Source organism: Vombatus ursinus, unplaced genomic scaffold (genome assembly GCF_900497805.2).
Source record: "Vombatus ursinus unplaced genomic scaffold, bare-nosed wombat genome assembly UNPS02006776.1, whole genome shotgun sequence".
Lineage (NCBI taxonomy): Eukaryota > Metazoa > Chordata > Mammalia > Diprotodontia > Vombatidae > Vombatus > Vombatus ursinus.
The window spans coordinates 938-17,212 of NW_020946554.1; the positions used below are offsets into that span (position 1 = coordinate 938).

At 42.6% G+C, this 16,275-nt stretch overlaps 1 protein-coding gene across 1 annotated transcript; it reads right to left on the reverse strand.

Annotated features, from left to right (window-relative positions):
- Positions 1–400: 400 nt before the first annotated feature.
- On the reverse strand, positions 401–1,699 carry LOC114033061 (growth/differentiation factor 6-like). Its single transcript, XM_027848513.1, has 2 exons — positions 1,108–1,699; positions 401–456 (listed from the first exon to the last, which is right to left on the reverse strand). Exons 1-2 carry the CDS (start codon positions 1,586–1,588, stop codon positions 440–442), a joined length of 498 nt encoding a protein of 165 aa, XP_027704314.1. The 5' UTR covers positions 1,589–1,699; the 3' UTR covers positions 401–439.
- Positions 1,700–16,275: the final 14,576 nt, after the last annotated feature.

Below are 16,275 nucleotides of genomic sequence, written 5' to 3' on the forward strand. Positions count from 1 at the left end.
GTGGATGGTGAGGTATAAGTCGGGGTGGGGGGAGGGCGGTACCACACCGAAGAAACCATCTGGGCAGGGGACCTGATGAAAATGGCCAAAAAGGTTCTTGTTTGCTAGAGTGAGAAAAATGCAGAGCCCGACTTCTGGACCTGAGAACCTAGGATGTTTTGTTTTTAATAAAGAAATGCAAAACGCGTCAGCCCGCATCCCCTTTCCTCAGTGTTCTCCCGCATCTTCTTTCCTTTACGTTTCTTAGTTCAAGTCAACTACCTTATGCTGCCACTTAACAAGATTTACCTGAGCTAGAGAGTAAATCGAACCCCAGAGGAAGTAACTTCCCAGTCTGGCTGACTGATTTCAGTCTCAGAGAAAAGGACTCCCGAGTGTTTCCTCACAGAGCTAGCTAGCGGGCACTTCCAGTCGCTAGCTCCAGTCCGTCAGAGTTTTGCTATATCCGCCTCAAAGCTGTGCAGACAGAAGCAAGAACTTCTATAGAGGATATTCTCTCTCGCTCTCTCGCTCTCTCTCTCTCTCTCACACACACACACACACACACGCGCGCGCGCGCGCGCACACACACACACACACAAGCCCTAGGAGCCCCAGAACCCTAAAGAGATGTTTCTCTGATCATTTTCCTAAACCCTGATGCTGACCTTCCTCATTCAATGCAGGGCAATACCACCCCCCCCCCCCCCCCCCTCCATACACACACCAGCCTTCGCTGGTCCCCAACTTCCCGGTCCCCAACTGCCAGCCCACCTCCTCAATACTTTCTACCCCGGCCGACAAAAGCAATGCAGAAAATAAATGCCTTTCTGGACGGGAAAGAAGGGAGGGCACAGGTTGAAGTATAATCTGAAGCAGCTCACGTCCCGAACAGCCAGATTTAGAAATTAAACAAGTCAATTCTACCGTGTCTAAAACAAGCAAGGTCTTTAGTGTTTCAGGAAAGAGAAGGCGATATAAAGGGGAAGGGGATACATGCCAACTCAAGCCTTCCCTAGAACTGATCTGGGGTTAGGACAGACAAGGGGAGGGGAAGGCATCCAGCCGCCCACGAGCAAGGGAAAACGGGCTTCTTTGGTTTTGTTTTGTTTTGTTGTTTTAACTTACCTCGTCCCTTGTCTACAAAACTAGTGATAGTATTGGCAGCCTTGGAGGATTGGAAGAAGCTGGCATTGATCCCCAGTTTTTCTGCGATGGAATAGGTCCTGTAAATGGACAGCATGTACTCATGGGGCACCACCCGGGGACTCCTGCCCAGCTGCCCGTGAGTCTCGGACTGCCGCTGCTGGGAACTGGGCTGCTCGGGCTGCGGCTCCTGGCGTGCAGGCTGCGGACGCTCCTGCCGCGGAGGCTCGTCCGCCTGCTCCGGGTTCCCCTGGCCCGCGGCGCTTTCTCGCGGTGCCCGGGACATCTTCCCTTCCTTGCGGCTCCTCATGCCCTTGGCTGAGCCCAGCTCGGCGGACGAGGACGAGGACGAAGAGGACGAGGTGGAGGTGGAGGATGAGATAGAAGCCTGCTGGAAACCGGGTAAATCCCACAGGAAACTGATGAGGAAGACTGCCGAGAGCAGGGCCCGGTGAGCATCCATGGCGAGCAGCGGCTGATGCTCCACTCAGCCCTTTTCCCTCCTGCGGCTGGAGGCGAGGAGAGCGCGGCGTGGCTTCGGGGCACGGAGAGAGCGGGCTGGACAGCGGCTGCGGGCGCAGGCTACGGCAGGGCTTGCCGTGCGGCAGAGAGTGCAAGGATCCCCGGTCCCACAGCACTAGCCCCGGCCCCGCCACGCCCCCTCCCGCCCCTTGCCGGGAGGGGAGGGCTAGGACTAGAGGCCAGGGTGATGCGGAAAGGAGTTGAAGAGGTGGAGTGGGGGCGAGGGGGCGGGAGCATGTGTGGGAGGGGGAGGCAGCGCCCCCGCGGGACGCGCACTGGGTTGCTCAGGGCTGCGCGTGGCTCGCGGTTGCTGGACACTGGAGCTGGGGAAACGGGAGAAGGTGGGGTGGAGGGACAGCGGAGACGGGGCGAGATGTAGAGTCAGCTGCGGGATTGGGGAAGAAGAGGAGGGAAGGGCAGAGAGTGGGGCGGTCGCAGACACCCCTTGGTGGGCCCGAGGCTGGGTGCCTCGCTGCATCCTGCCCGCCTCCTAACTCTTCAACAATCTCCAGCTCTCCCTCGGAGCTGACCCGTTGGAAGGAAGAGAAGGCGGCGCCCCCCAGAGCCCGCTCCAAGGAGGCGCACCTCCCGTCTCAGCGCACGGGCTGCTGGCCCTAGCTAGTTCTCTGGTCGCGTTCTAGCCCCAAGCTGCCCCTGTTAACCCTCCCCTCTGGGTGTCTGCTCAGTGCCATTGAATCCTCTCAGGCCAACTTCACTGTAAGAGCCTAAGACTGAAACTGTCTCTGAAAGGCTTTGGCTTCCTATTGATTGTCCCTCAGATTGGGGGAAGGGGGGGGGAATGGGAGAGGGTATATCCCTAGGAGCTTCCAACTCAGACTCTAGAGGCAAGGAGCGAGAAGGCACAAGACTGCTACTCTTTCAACATTCCCCGCTGCCACTGTCTCAGCTCTGACTTTCCTCTTTTCCATCCACTTTTGCTACAGAGACCTCAATATGCTCCCACCCCCCACTTCCATCCCAATTTCCCCCTGGTTTCTTCCTCTTGCCCTCAGTATTTCCTCCTTTCCAAAGTTCCCGACATTCCTATTTCGCTTGTTGTTTCCCTTTCCCTGGTTCTGTTCTACCATTCTTCCCTTCCCATCTCTTTACCTCCCACCCTCCTCTCTGTCCTTCCCTTTCCCAAGAATTCCTTCCTTTCTCTCCTACTATGCCATAATCTGGTTCTTCTTCGGCCAACCCACCTTACATCCTCTCAAAGACTTCCCCAGCAATCCCCATCTGTAGATTATAGATTGTTAGAGCTTCCGTAGTTGCACCTCTTCGTTGATGAGGTACCTAAAATCCTGTGGCTTGCCCAAAGTTGACACAATGAGTTAGTAGGCCCTCTTGAATCCAAGCCTTCTGGCTCCCAGTTTCCAATGGATAATCAATTTTCTCTTACTGCTTTCCCACTCATTCTTCCTTTGTATTAGAATCAATTGCACACACACAGTTACTAAAGAGATTCCCTCACACACTTGTTTATAGCTAGTATAGTGGGGAGGGTGGAGGAGGAGGGATGGTACTAGAGGGAGGATACTATGACTTTCAGGGGGTGTATCTCTAGTCGAAAATCTTTCTCCTTTTTTATGTTTCTCCGGGGTCCCTTCTCTTGCTTTCCAGTGACCTGATTCCTCTATCTTAGCCTGGCTTCGTTTCCTCCTTTTGATTCTCTTTGTCATTCAGCCTCACAAATAAACCTGCTTTCATTTTCAGACCCTTTACTTTCTTTCCCTTTCTCCTTTGCTTTTACTCAGTTTCCTGCCCTGGTGACTGACTTTTTTTTTTTTTTTTTGTTTGGTTGTGTTTCCCTGTTTTGAACCTTTCTCTTTTCTTAAGAAAGACCTTGGTTATTGAGGCTCTCTGCTTTGCATTGATTCCCCTGTCTTGCCTGCTCCGTTCCATTTCCTCTCACTAGCTGTTTTTTTTCTGGTCTCTGTAACTGCTGGGCCTCATTTTCTTACTGTTACTTCCCTCCTTGTGCTGTTTCTACCCTTTTTCTTTGCTGCTCCCCCTTCTCTGACCCCCAACTAATCCCTTTCATTCGCAGCTGTGATCTGACTCTGCCCCAATGTCTGTTTTCCTACCCCACACCCAGACCTTTTCCTGGCCCTAACCAGTCACTTCACCAAAGCTGAAGACTCAAAATGACACTTTCCCTCCAAAGTGTAGGGGTGAAAAAGGACTGACTTTTGTTTTCTCCCTACCTGTTAGTGATAAAACAAACATAGATGTTGCTTGGCTCATTTTACATCTTCCTTTGCGCATCTGGCTATCAAGTGTATCAAGTGAAGGGCTTCTCCTCTTATTTTGTTTTCATCCCTTCCCTTAGGGAAATAAAAACTTGTGGTCTGTATTATCAGCATTTTAATTTCTATCAGGGTTACAATATGGAGTCTGATTTATAATGGTTCATGAGTTTTACCCTCCCATCCAATAGCAGAGCTGCCCACTAGCATCTGCACCAGCCTGTTCTGTCTTCTCTTTGCCCAAAGCAATTATTATCTGTTACAAGTTATCAGTAAACAGGAAACAGAGTAATGAACATATTTGCTGTGGTTCAAGATCTTTCCGCACATGTGATAGATTTCTGTGGAGCATTAAATGACTCTTGGCCTAAGACTACAATGGATATAGTCTCTCCTGCTTGCTTCAGCATTGTCCTTGTAAAAAATTTAAAAAAAAACTTCTTAAAAAGATTAACCAATTTTTTAATTCTGCCTATCACACTGGTTCTCATTTTACAAAAATGACTAGAGCCAGAACAGAGATAGAAAGTACCTGACTATGCCACCCTCCCTTTCACAGATGAAAAAACTGAGGCATAGAGAGGCTAAGTAACTTATTCGAAGTCACATAGTCAATATCAGAGCCAGAACTAAAGTCACTTGGTTCCAAGTCTAGAGTCCCTTTTGCTGTGTCTTTCCTGCATTAAATATATATATATATATATATATATAAAATCTTCCCTCCTTCTGACCCTAAAACCTTTGTGATAAGCATTTACATTACTGTAGGCAAAGTGGTATTTTTTAGTCCATAAATAGTATTCCAAATAGAGACCCCAACAATGCTTTAAAAAAAGTTTATGATATTACCTTTAAATTTTAAATGTCTGCTTCCTTCTTTCTTTCTTCCCTTCCCTTCTTTTCTTTCTTTTCTTTTTGATCAATAAGATCAATTGACCAATTGATCAATAAGATCAATAAGAAAGTCACAATTCACTCTCCCCTCTCCATTATACATTTGAAATAATGTCAGAGAGACCAGTTCACGTCTTGCCTTTGGACCCATCATTCATTCCCTCAGAATCTTCTTCCAGGAAGAACACAAAGTGAATGAGTCTCCTGGTTTTCTTATAGTGAGATCTCACAAACCAAAAGAATATGGACAAGCAATAAAGAAAGAACTAGAGCATTGTGGCATCATCCCTGCATTGCCATTTTCAACAGACTGATTGAGGCAACTGTGCTGTATGGTATGTTCTGCCCCCCTGTGGATGCCGATAGGAGTCACAGGTGGAAAAGGAGCAGCGCTGTCTATGTATGTGTTTTGGATGGAGGAGATGTCAAAGTTGTATAAGGAATAGCTGTATTCCCTAATCATATCAGCAACTAAACATCTGCTAGCAAATTTAGACATTCTTCAATGACAGATTTGTTAATGTTATATTTACCTGTACTAAATAAATGAAATACTCCACCAAAGGACTCATACTGGAAGAAATCTCATATAATTTCAGAAGCCTTTTTCTAAGATAACATATAGATGAAAAAGCTGCCCTAAAAATAAATTAAGAACAAATACATCCACTCCCTTTATTATTTATAATTTAAATTCATCTTGGAAGCCAATTTTTATAATAGTGACCATTAGAATTTTGACTCAAAGGACTTTTACTGTCCATAAGTGAAGTAGCCAGCTGAACATAAAGTTTTAAAGAGTTCCATAATGTCCTATCTACTTCCCTCCCAATTACCCACCACCAACCTGCCATGGTACCTCAAAACCTTTTTTGAGTTAAGGTATTACTTTCAGAAGAGTTCAATAAAAAGGTACAGCAATTACCTTAGAGAACTCTCATTACTCACTGTTATACCTTAACGGATCTTTGCTCTCATCAATGTGGGTAGTCTGTCCATTAGTGCAGATCACAACTCTGTCAAGACTTCTCATCCTATATGCCAATGATTCTTATATAAAGGATCCTACTAATTGTCCATTCATTCAGTATCATGGCTTATGTTATCATGGTAGCTAGTTATTGACTTGGAAAGCAGAGAACATGGGAAAGCATGTCCCAAAGGCATGGAGCACTGGATGAATAAGTTCTAATGGACTGGGAGTTAGGGGAGTCTGGAAAGATCTGAACCATGGAGCATTTCAAGTAAGGCATCCTGGGCCTGGAGGATATAAATTATCATGGAGCCCAGAAGAGCTCAGGGAGACCTAGGAGGGTAATACTTGGTCAGGTCAGTGGTCAAGTTGCTGGGGATAAATGGGGAAGCAGGCAAACTCTGACTCTTTCTATTTTACCATGTTACTTAGGTAACCCGTGGCTCAAAGCCTATTTGCATTGGACTTTCCCCATTTATGGAGATTTATTACTCAATGTTCTATTCCTGTGCAAAGGTCAGAGTTGACAAGAACTTGCGAGAGAAGAGAAATCTTGATCTGCTAACTTCTAACTTCAGGAAAGAAGACATGATTTTCTTTAGGTCTCTGAAGTGAGAGAAAGACTCTGGTGATAAATCAACATGTAGAACATCTGGTACCTTAACCTCATGGACCCATGACTTCCCTCCAAAGTCTCTAGTGTTGCAAGCTGAGAATAGGGACATGATATAGGTGCCAGCTCTTCCACATGTTGACTTTTTTCTAGAGTCTTTCTCTACCTTCAGGGACCTGAAGAGAGTCTGGAACCTAGTTCCTTCTTTCTCAAAGCTAAAATCTAGAAGTTCAAGATCTCTCTTCTCTCTCAAACTCTTGCCAACTCAGTCCATGATGTAGGAGTGGAGAATCAATCCCCACTAATGAGGAGAGTCCCATGGACTTTGAGCCATGATTTACACTTTAAAACTTGATTTCAAGGGTTGTTTTGGTCTCCCTTTTATAGAATGATATGGTAAATAAAGAGAAAATACTGTTTTGGTTTTTTTTTTAACCAAATGATATTCTATAATGGAATGTATTTGCATTATTAAAATTACTAGGCTGTAAGGTCTTTGAAGGCATGCATTGCATCTTACTTATCTTTGCATCTTTCCCGATGCTTTGCACATGGTAGATACTAAATATATGATTGCTGAGCAATATAGATGTGTCAGAAAAATGTGAGTCCTTATATTGCCACTTGGGTAGAAATATTTTCTCTCCATCTCTTTGCTAATGGAAGGTGTGGTTTCAAGGGAAGCAATATATCCAAATCCCAAGGGGATTTAGGGCCATCAGGAAGTAGTGGGGGCGGGGCAAGAGATGAGAGGGAGTCTGGTATATGTGGCTTTGAAGTGGTTAGAAGCCAGCCTGGAAGCTGTGATTGCTAAAGAACAGAAAGAGAGGCAGTGGTTGTGGTGAATGTGTCTGGGTGTGCCTTTCCACATAAGAGTGACAAGTGTGTGCTGACATGTGGAGCATTTGGGGGGGGAGTTGGCACAAAAGCAAGGAAAGTGTTCGCGGGTGAGTTTGGAAGCTGGGAGATTGAGCCTGTTCCAGTATATGTGAGGAAAAGCCTGAGAGTAAAATCACAGTGGGCAAGTAGAGAAGCTGGAAGCCCTCACTGACAACAAGGTTTCCCCAAAGAGCCTCCTTATGATTTAAGGCAGAATATGCACAGAAGTGGGGCTTATGGTCTAGTTATTAACATTGCCCATGCAGCACATACCAACCCAGAACAAGGAATGATGAAAGCTGTTAAGATCAGACTTTGTCTTGTACCACTCATTTGAATCATGGGTATGGCTGAGCATATATCTGTGTTTCTGAAAGAGAGTACTTTAGGAATGGAAGGGTAGGAGGGGAACTGGGGACCTAACAGATGCATTGCATTGAGCCATCATCCACATAGCCAGCATCAGAAGTGTGACCTTGCCATAATTTTTCTGTATGCCTATTTCATGACCACTTAATAATTTTTATATATGTCATATGATTAACAGTATTGTCGCAATTATCGATTGAGATGATAATGTATATAAAAGCAGGGTGAAAAGTGGGAGGCAGTGGAAATATCATCAGCTTGAAAGCCAGGAGAACTGGTTCTAGACCTTTCTCTGCTACCAACTATCTATGTGTTTTTGAACAAATCACTTTTGACTTCTCTGGGCCTCAGTTTCCTTATATTTAAAATGAAGGGATTAGCATGGATTGGGAATTTTTAACCTGGAGACCATGAGTTTAAAAATTAATAACTATATTTCAATATAATTGAATTGAAATCCTATGTATTTTATTTTATGCATCTATAAAGGTGATTCTGAGAAGGGGACCATAGGTCTCACCAAACTGCCAAAGGTTAAGAAAAAAAAAAGGTTATAAACCCCTAGACTAGACCAATCCTTCTTAGATATAATATAACATCTGAATCCTTTGCTATAAAGAAACTTTCATCTTAATGCTTTCAGTAAAATCATTTTAGTCCAAACCCATTATTTCATTGGTGTATGGGAATTCCTGGTGTGGAAACTCTCTCTACCTATGTAAACTTGCCTGTAACTTAATAGTCTTAAGAGAATTATGGAGGTTGCTGAGAATTTGCACAGCGTACCCATACCATACCCAATAACAGCACATAGCTAGTATGTACCAAAGGTAAGATTTGAACATGTTGGTCTTCTTGACTCCAAGGTCGACCCCCTATCTACTATGACAAGCTGCCTCTCATCTAATGGTATCAAATGCTACAGGGCCAGCCATAGCTTGAAGCCCTCCAGTGAGGGTGAACCCACTGATTTCCAAGGTTAGTCATTCCACTTAGGGATAATTCTCCTCGTTACCAAGATTTTCCTTATAGTAAGCTTAAATCTGTCTCTCTCCAACCCATTGTTGCTGGGTTTTCCATGTGGGGCCAAGCAGAGGTAAGAACTGAGCCTATCATTTGGTATAGGAAACTCCCAAGTGAGAAAATTTCTCCTTTGGCACATTCTCTACAATGCATAGTTTTAGGGACTTGCCTAGAGCAGCACAAGGAGGTTGAGTGACTTGCCCAAAGTCCAATAGCTAATATGCATCAGAAAAAGGACTTAAGCCCATGTCATTCTCAATTGGAGGCCAGTTCTCTGTCCATTATACCACACTGTCTCTTAGTGGAGTAAAGCTAAATCTTCTTTCATGTAGCAGCCTTTCAAATACTTGAAAATAGCTATAATGGCCTCAATGAAGGAATCCTTTAAGGAATCCTCATATAGCATGACCTCAAGGCTCTTCACCATCTTGTTTACTCTCCTGCGGATGTCCTCCAAGTTGTGTGGAAATACTGGAATTTCTACTTCATGACATCAACAGGACATGTAGAACTGGTTGCAGAAAATCACATCAACCAACTCATTTGGACTCCCTGATTCTGCCAAACCATATATGCTCAGAGATGACTCATGCGCAGTAGAAAGAGCCCCAAAGATCTGAATTTAAATCCTGGCTCTGCCATTTACTAGCTGTTTCACCTTGGGGAAGTCTCTAAATTTCAATTTCCTCATCTCTGAAATGGGGATAATGATATTTATACTACCTACTTCACTGGGTTGTTGTGAGAATAGTGTAAGATTATTTAAAGTGTAGTATAAACCAAGATATTATTTATTATTCCAAACAATGCCTAACATCCATAGCCATGGCATCTGGTATAAAAAAAAAAAACAAACCTTCCTCTCTAATTAAAATAGTATTTCCAGGAGGGAAGGTTTGAGGTTTAAAGTGACATTATTTACAAGGAGAGCTGATATTGTTATAATAATAGTAATAGTTCACTCACACACATATGCGTATATATGTAGATGTATGTGTGAGAGTTTTTATTGTCATTTTAACATATTATTATAACTACTACAATATATAGATTTTGGCCAATCTTTTGTTAGCCAATGGGTAACTGCCCTATAATTGTATCAATTTGGGTAGAAGAACTTCACATCTGGAAATGGGGTAGCATAAAATAGACACATTTTTGTATTTTGTTTAAGATCTTAACACCTCATTGTCCTTGTTGTTCCTTGGCCCTTATCTTTAATTTCATCAACTGGGCTCTCAGAAATCACATGAGCAGGGTGTCTTGATCAACTCCCCTCACCAAAAATAATAATAACTCACATTCTCAGAGTGCTTTAAACTTACAAATATTTTCTCCTTACCACAACTCTAGGAAGTAGGTACTATTATCCCCATTTTATAGAGGGGGAAACTGAAGCAGACAGAAGTAAAGTGACGTGCTCAGGATCACACAGCTAGCAAGTGTCTGATGCCAGATTTGAACTCATGAAGAGAGATCTTCCTGACTCTGGGCATGGCACTCTATCTACTGTGCCATCTAGCTGCCTCGGCTATTCCATGCTAGCCCTCTGTTCCTAAATTTTATGGTCCTTAATCCTCATCAGTCAAAGAATTTTCTTTAGATGAGAACCAGATAAAAGATTGATAAGATCCTAGGAATTTGAGCTGGAAAGGATCTCAGAGATCATGTGGTCCAGGGTTTCTTAAACTGGGGCCCATGAACTTGTACTTTAAAACATTTTGAAAAAAAAAAGGACAGGGTAGCTAGGGGGCATAGTGGATAGAGTACCAGCCCTGAAGTCAGGAGGACTTGAGTTCAAATGCGGCCTCAGACACACTTACTAGCTGTGTGACCCTGGGCAAATCACTTAATCCCATTGCCAAACAAAACAAAAAACATTTTGATCACTACATCTTAATGTAATGGATTTTCTTTGTAATCTTATAGATTTTTTTCCTGTACTTAAAAACATAATTCTAAGAAGGGGTCCATAGATTTCACAAAACTGCCAAAGGAGTCTAAGACACAAAAAAGGTGATGAATCCCTGCCTTAGTCCAATCCCATCATCTTACAGAAGAGGAAAAGGAAAGCTTAGAAGGGACAAATAAGATTATACAGTTTGTTCAAGAGGAGCATTGGATGCAGTATTGGAGGACAGGGATTTAGACTATGTCACTGATAGTATTTCACATGTGACTTTTGGCAAATTATAGTATTTAACCTTCCTGGGACATCCTCAAAGTGAAGAGAAGGTATTTGATAACTTCAAAGGTCTCTCCTAAGTCTAAATCTATTTTCCAGAATAGATTGGAACCCAGATCCTCCCAACCCCAAATCTAGTGGGGGAGGGGTTTTCTACTACATGAAAATTGGCTTTCTAAATCAGGGCTTCTTAAATTTTTTCCACTCTCGACCCCTTCAGCACTTCTTAAACTATGGGTCAAGACCATCTAAATTATGAAGGGGAAAAAAACAAATGAGTAGATTATAAAGGTTTCCTCTGACAGTTTAGGTTTTTGGCAGTTAGGTAATCCAGCAGAGTCGGGCCCTGGAGTCAGGAGGACCATAGTTCAAATCCAACCACAGATAGTTACTAGCTATGTGACCGTGGACAAGTCACTTAACCCTCTTCTGCCTCAGTTTCCTCATCTGTAAAATGAGCTGCAAAAGAAAATAGCAAACCACTCCAGTATCTTTACCAAGAAAACCCCAAATGAGGTCACAAAGAGTAGAACATGACTGAACCATGAAAACAGTCACCAGTTTTACTCTGATACACTTTTTGTCAAATACAGAATATTAAGAGACAGTAGGGCAGAAAATTATCAGCAGTATCAACTCATAAAACAGCAATAATCAACAGAGGGCTAAAAAAAACTGAAGAGACCTAGCAATCCCAAGAGCATTTGTGGATGAGAGCAGAAACACAACAAATAGCTCTGAAACGAAAAAGATATGCCATGACTCCTTAGGCCATCTGCTCTTCTTATCGGTATCAGTGTAACCCCCACATTTGGAATTAAACCCAATGTGCTATGTAAGGAAATATAAATGGCACTTAAGAAAATTAAATTGGAAAAAATGTCTGAACCTGATCAAATGCACACTGAAGATGTAGACTGGAGACAATACAATTTTAAATGCATTCACAGATTTTTAAGATATCTTAAAGAGGAAAATATTTCAAAAAAGACTTCAAGGTGGCATCAACTAACCCAAATACCTGTCTTATCATGATGAGAATGACTTATGTATGTATCAAGGGTAACTTTAATGCTAATGTCTTCCCTCTGTTGGTTGTTTCCAATTTATCCTGCCTATAACTCGCTTTTACATAGTTATTTACATGTTTTCTCCCCAGTAGAATTGTGAAATCTTTGAGAAGAGGGATTGTTTTTTGCCGTTCTTTCTATTCCCAACACCTCAAATAGTGGCTGGCATGTAATAACGTGCTTAATAAATGCCTCTTGCCTGGAATTGACTTACAATTTGAAAAGGGCTGATTTTCACAGCTGTTATAGCAGCATGATTGACTGAAGAGCGTGGAGAACATAACATCCTTCTTGATTCTTTGTTGGTAACTAAAATGTATTTGACTAAGGAATCTCAACCATCAGGCACTTCTCTAAAAACTTAGAGGCATGAGTAAAGTGTGGGACAGATGTGCTCAGCCACACCTGGCCCATGCTCTAGGAATGTCCATGCTTATCCTGGTTTCAATTATACTTTATAACACCGTATTCTTAACTTTTTCAAAAAGTTTGAATTTTGTGTGAACTAGGTAAAAGATTAAAGTTATCAGATTAATTAATTTTCTCTTATTTAACAGGGGTGATGGGGCTATGCACGTGCTGAAGTCACTTCTTGTAGCTTAGGCTTCCTGCTAAAGAGCAGGTATGATCGGAGGTCCCTGGTTGGTCCTTTGGTCCCTGTGATAGAGGTGTACGCCAAAGAAGATTGGTGATTGAGCCAGGGGGAGCATCTACCACACCTATTACATTTAATTTAAGCTGTTACATTCAAAAACTATGAGATCCTTAAGAGCAGACTGATTTTTCTTTGCCTTTCTTTGTATTCCCAGAACTTAGGGCAGTGCCTGGCACATAGTAGGTGCTTAAAAATGCTTGCTGACTTCACCTATTGACTTGACTTTACCAAAGGTTCATCTGAGACCTTCAAAGGTGCAACCATAGAGATAGCCTTATTAAAGGATCCCTTGTCAAACAAGGCATGTAACAGAGATGAATATTTCCCAGAGCGTTCTAACACTGTCTTGGTAGAGATATTCTCTGCAAAGTCCAAGGGGTTGAGGAATTTCTTGCAGATGGTGAAGTTCTATAAATCCTCCTGTTTGAGAATAGCATTGTGCACATTGCATAAAACCCAGCACATTAGGTGGCATCTTGGATAAACTGCATGACCACTTAAAAGAGCTCAGCCTGGCAATCAACACAAGACAAACCAAGTGGATAGAAATATTTATTATCCAGAACATGCTATGGATCTGGATAGATAGCCCATTGAATTGGTTCATTATAGAATCATAGATATTGAGATGGAAGAGACCTTAGAAGACAATTAATCCAACTTCCTCGTTTTGCAGATAAGGAAATTGAGGTACAGGCTGCTCTGCAACTTATAATTGTAGAGGTCTACCTGCGGTGCTCTGAGGTTCAGTGACTTTCCCAGGGTCACACACCCAGTATGACTCAAAATTAGGACTTGAACCCAAGTTATCCTAAGTTCAGAGTTAGCTCTTCCTCCACTATACCAAGCTGCCTCTAGTTTATTCAAATGCTTTACTATCTAATTGGTGACACTATGCCGGTATTGAGGGGCAGCTAGCTGGTCCAGTGGATAGAACACTGGGTTTGGAATCAAGAAGACTCGTTTTCATTGGTGCAACTCCCACCTCAGACACTTACTCCCTGTGTGACAGTGGGCAAATCATTTAGCCCTTTTTGCCTCAGTCTCCTTATCTATAAAATGAGCCGGAGAAGAAGATGTTAAATCACTCCAGTCTCTTTGCCAAGAAAATCCCAAAATGGGGTCACAGAGAGTCAGACATGACTGAAACAACTAAACAGTGACAATACCCTGGGATCCATAAAATACTAAGGGGGGAAAAACACCTAGGGATGCATTTTCAGTGCACTGGGTAGATTTTTTAATAGGAATTTTATGGGAAGTCATGGACTAGATCTACATAGGCTAGCAATTTTGGATTTGCAGTCTGAAAACTTGAGTTCAAATTCCAGCTCTGCCACTTGGTTGCTATGTGTCCTTGGGCAAGTCACTTTATCTCTAGTTCTCAGTTTCCCCATCTGAGGGGGTTGGTCTAGATACTGTCTGGCTCTAAGCCTGCTTACAAAATCTGTGTCTGGTAGGAGTACTCTCACTGATAAGAACACAAACCCATTGAAGTATCTGAGTAAATTAAAGTAACGTGTGTTCACGTTGATGGACTCCCGGGTCACAGGTCTAGACCCAGAAGGCAAAGGGCTTCAGAGGCCATCTAATCCAATCCCTTTGTTTTGCACATGGGGAAATTGAGGAGGTTAAATAATTTGTCCAGAGTCACAGAGTTAGCGAGTGCCGGAGGTAGGGTTGGTGCCTGATTTATTCCACTCTACTAGTCTGCTTTCTCCTACTCCTCCTTAGATCTAGAGTTCTTCTAATAGTTACACAAGAGCACAGAACTTCAGAGCGGGAAAGGACCTTCGAGACCATTGAGTCCCTCTTGAAGACACAGAGAAATCCAATGACTAACCTACCCAAGGTCACATAACTAGTATGATCCAAACCTTCAAGGAGAGCCCCGCTTCCGTTGCTATCAGTCAGTGCCCTGTACTTTCTCTTGCACTGATATCTCCCTGTTTACATTGCCTAATCTCATTTAGAACAAAACAAAAGCCACACCAAAGCCTAACTCATTTGACACCAAGAGCTTTTTAAGTATTTTACTGTGAATTAAGATCAGTACTTTTCTTCTGTAATGATGCAGTGTATTTCTGGTTGTTTTGTTTTGTTTTGTTTTGTTTTTTTCCCAAATGATTGGGAATCTAATTGATTAGATCACATTGGAGTTTGCTAAATACTAAATAAATAAGCGAAAGGAATTGTGAACTGAAGCACAAGACAGGGGCGTGAAAGGGAACGTGATTGTACTATGGCTCTGTTACCAAGTATGGATATTAAAAGGGGTTCTGTGAGAAAATTTCCCAAAAGGCTAGGTGATGGGGTTAAGTGACCTGCCCAGGGTCACACAGCTAGTAAGTGTTATGTGTCTGAGGCTGGATTTGAACTCAGGTCCTCCTGAATCCAGGGCTGGTGATCTATCCACTGTACCACCTAGCTGCCCCCCAAAAGGCAACATTTTTCTCTCTAAAATGTTAACCATCATATCATGTATCTATCAATAGTATAGGCAGCATGGCATATCAGATAACTTATCAGTTTCAGAAGGAAGATCTGGGTTCGACTCTCAACTTGGACATATACTGGCTGTGTGGCCCTGGGAAGGTCACTTAACATCTGAGTGCTCCCAGCAACTCCCAAGATTAAGATTAAGTTGCAGATGATGTGTATTGGTAGAGGAAGTGTCTTCAACTGGGGATTACCTACGTGATTGAAATCATGGATCCAATGCCTCTCCTACAAGTATTTGTCAAAAATATTTATGATATGCAACATTTTTGATGTGGAAATTAGTTTTATTTCTTTCACTTTGCCCCCCCCCCCCCAGTTTCTCCAACTGCTCTTTATCCTTGGAAAATTCTGTACCCTGAGTCTTCCTCCCAACCCCAAGAGACACATATGTAACTCTGTCAGTATCTTTCAAATCCTAAAGTACCTTATGGCCAGATAATCTGAGAAGCAATGAATGCACTATAGGAATTACCTGACTTTCACCAAATCCAGTGTGGAAAATCAGAGGGAGATAGGAAGTTCCCTTTCCTGTTTAGGACCAGATTTGGTTTTGAAAAAAATCGGCCAACTTTGTAAACATTAAAATGGACTCAATAAAAATGTGAAATTCCACACTGGGGATCTACAATGTTTGGATAATTATAAGCACATGGGCACTTTACATCAGGTCTCTGTTCGGAGTATTTACTAGTGCTTTGGGAAAACAGAGGCTCTCAAATTCCTTGTTTATTTCCATGCACAGAAAATGTCATTTTCCCATTTTCTTGTCTTCATTTTCTGCTTCCTAACTCCAGGTAGTAGTAATGGCTGAATGATGATGCTTCCTATTACAGAATAGACATTCATTGATGCTCAGGAGCATCAGGCTTTCACTTTTCAAATCAAGTTCAAATTCAATTTCACTAATCATTCAGAAATCAAGGATATCACTTAGAGCTTCTTTGGGAATCTGGAGACAGAGTTTTTCTAGATTTTAGCAAAGTGCTGGCAAAGTCTCTCATGTTATTCTTGTGGATAAGATGGAGAGAGAGGTAGAGGCTAGATGTTAGTGAAATTAGGTGATTAGATTAGTATGTACAGAACTTACAGAACTAGCTGAATGACTGTACCAAAAGAGCCGTAATTGATGGTTCTAAGTCATCTTGGAAGGTCTCCAGTGGATTTCTGCTTTTTTTTTTTTATCAATGACTTGGATCAAGGCTCAGATGGTGTGTTT

Bases quoted from the DNA above. Each gene is read 5' to 3' on its own strand.
- LOC114033061 (XM_027848513.1), bottom strand. From the start codon at position 1,588: ATGGATGCTCACCGGGCCCTGCTCTCGGCAGTCTTCCTCATCAGTTTC.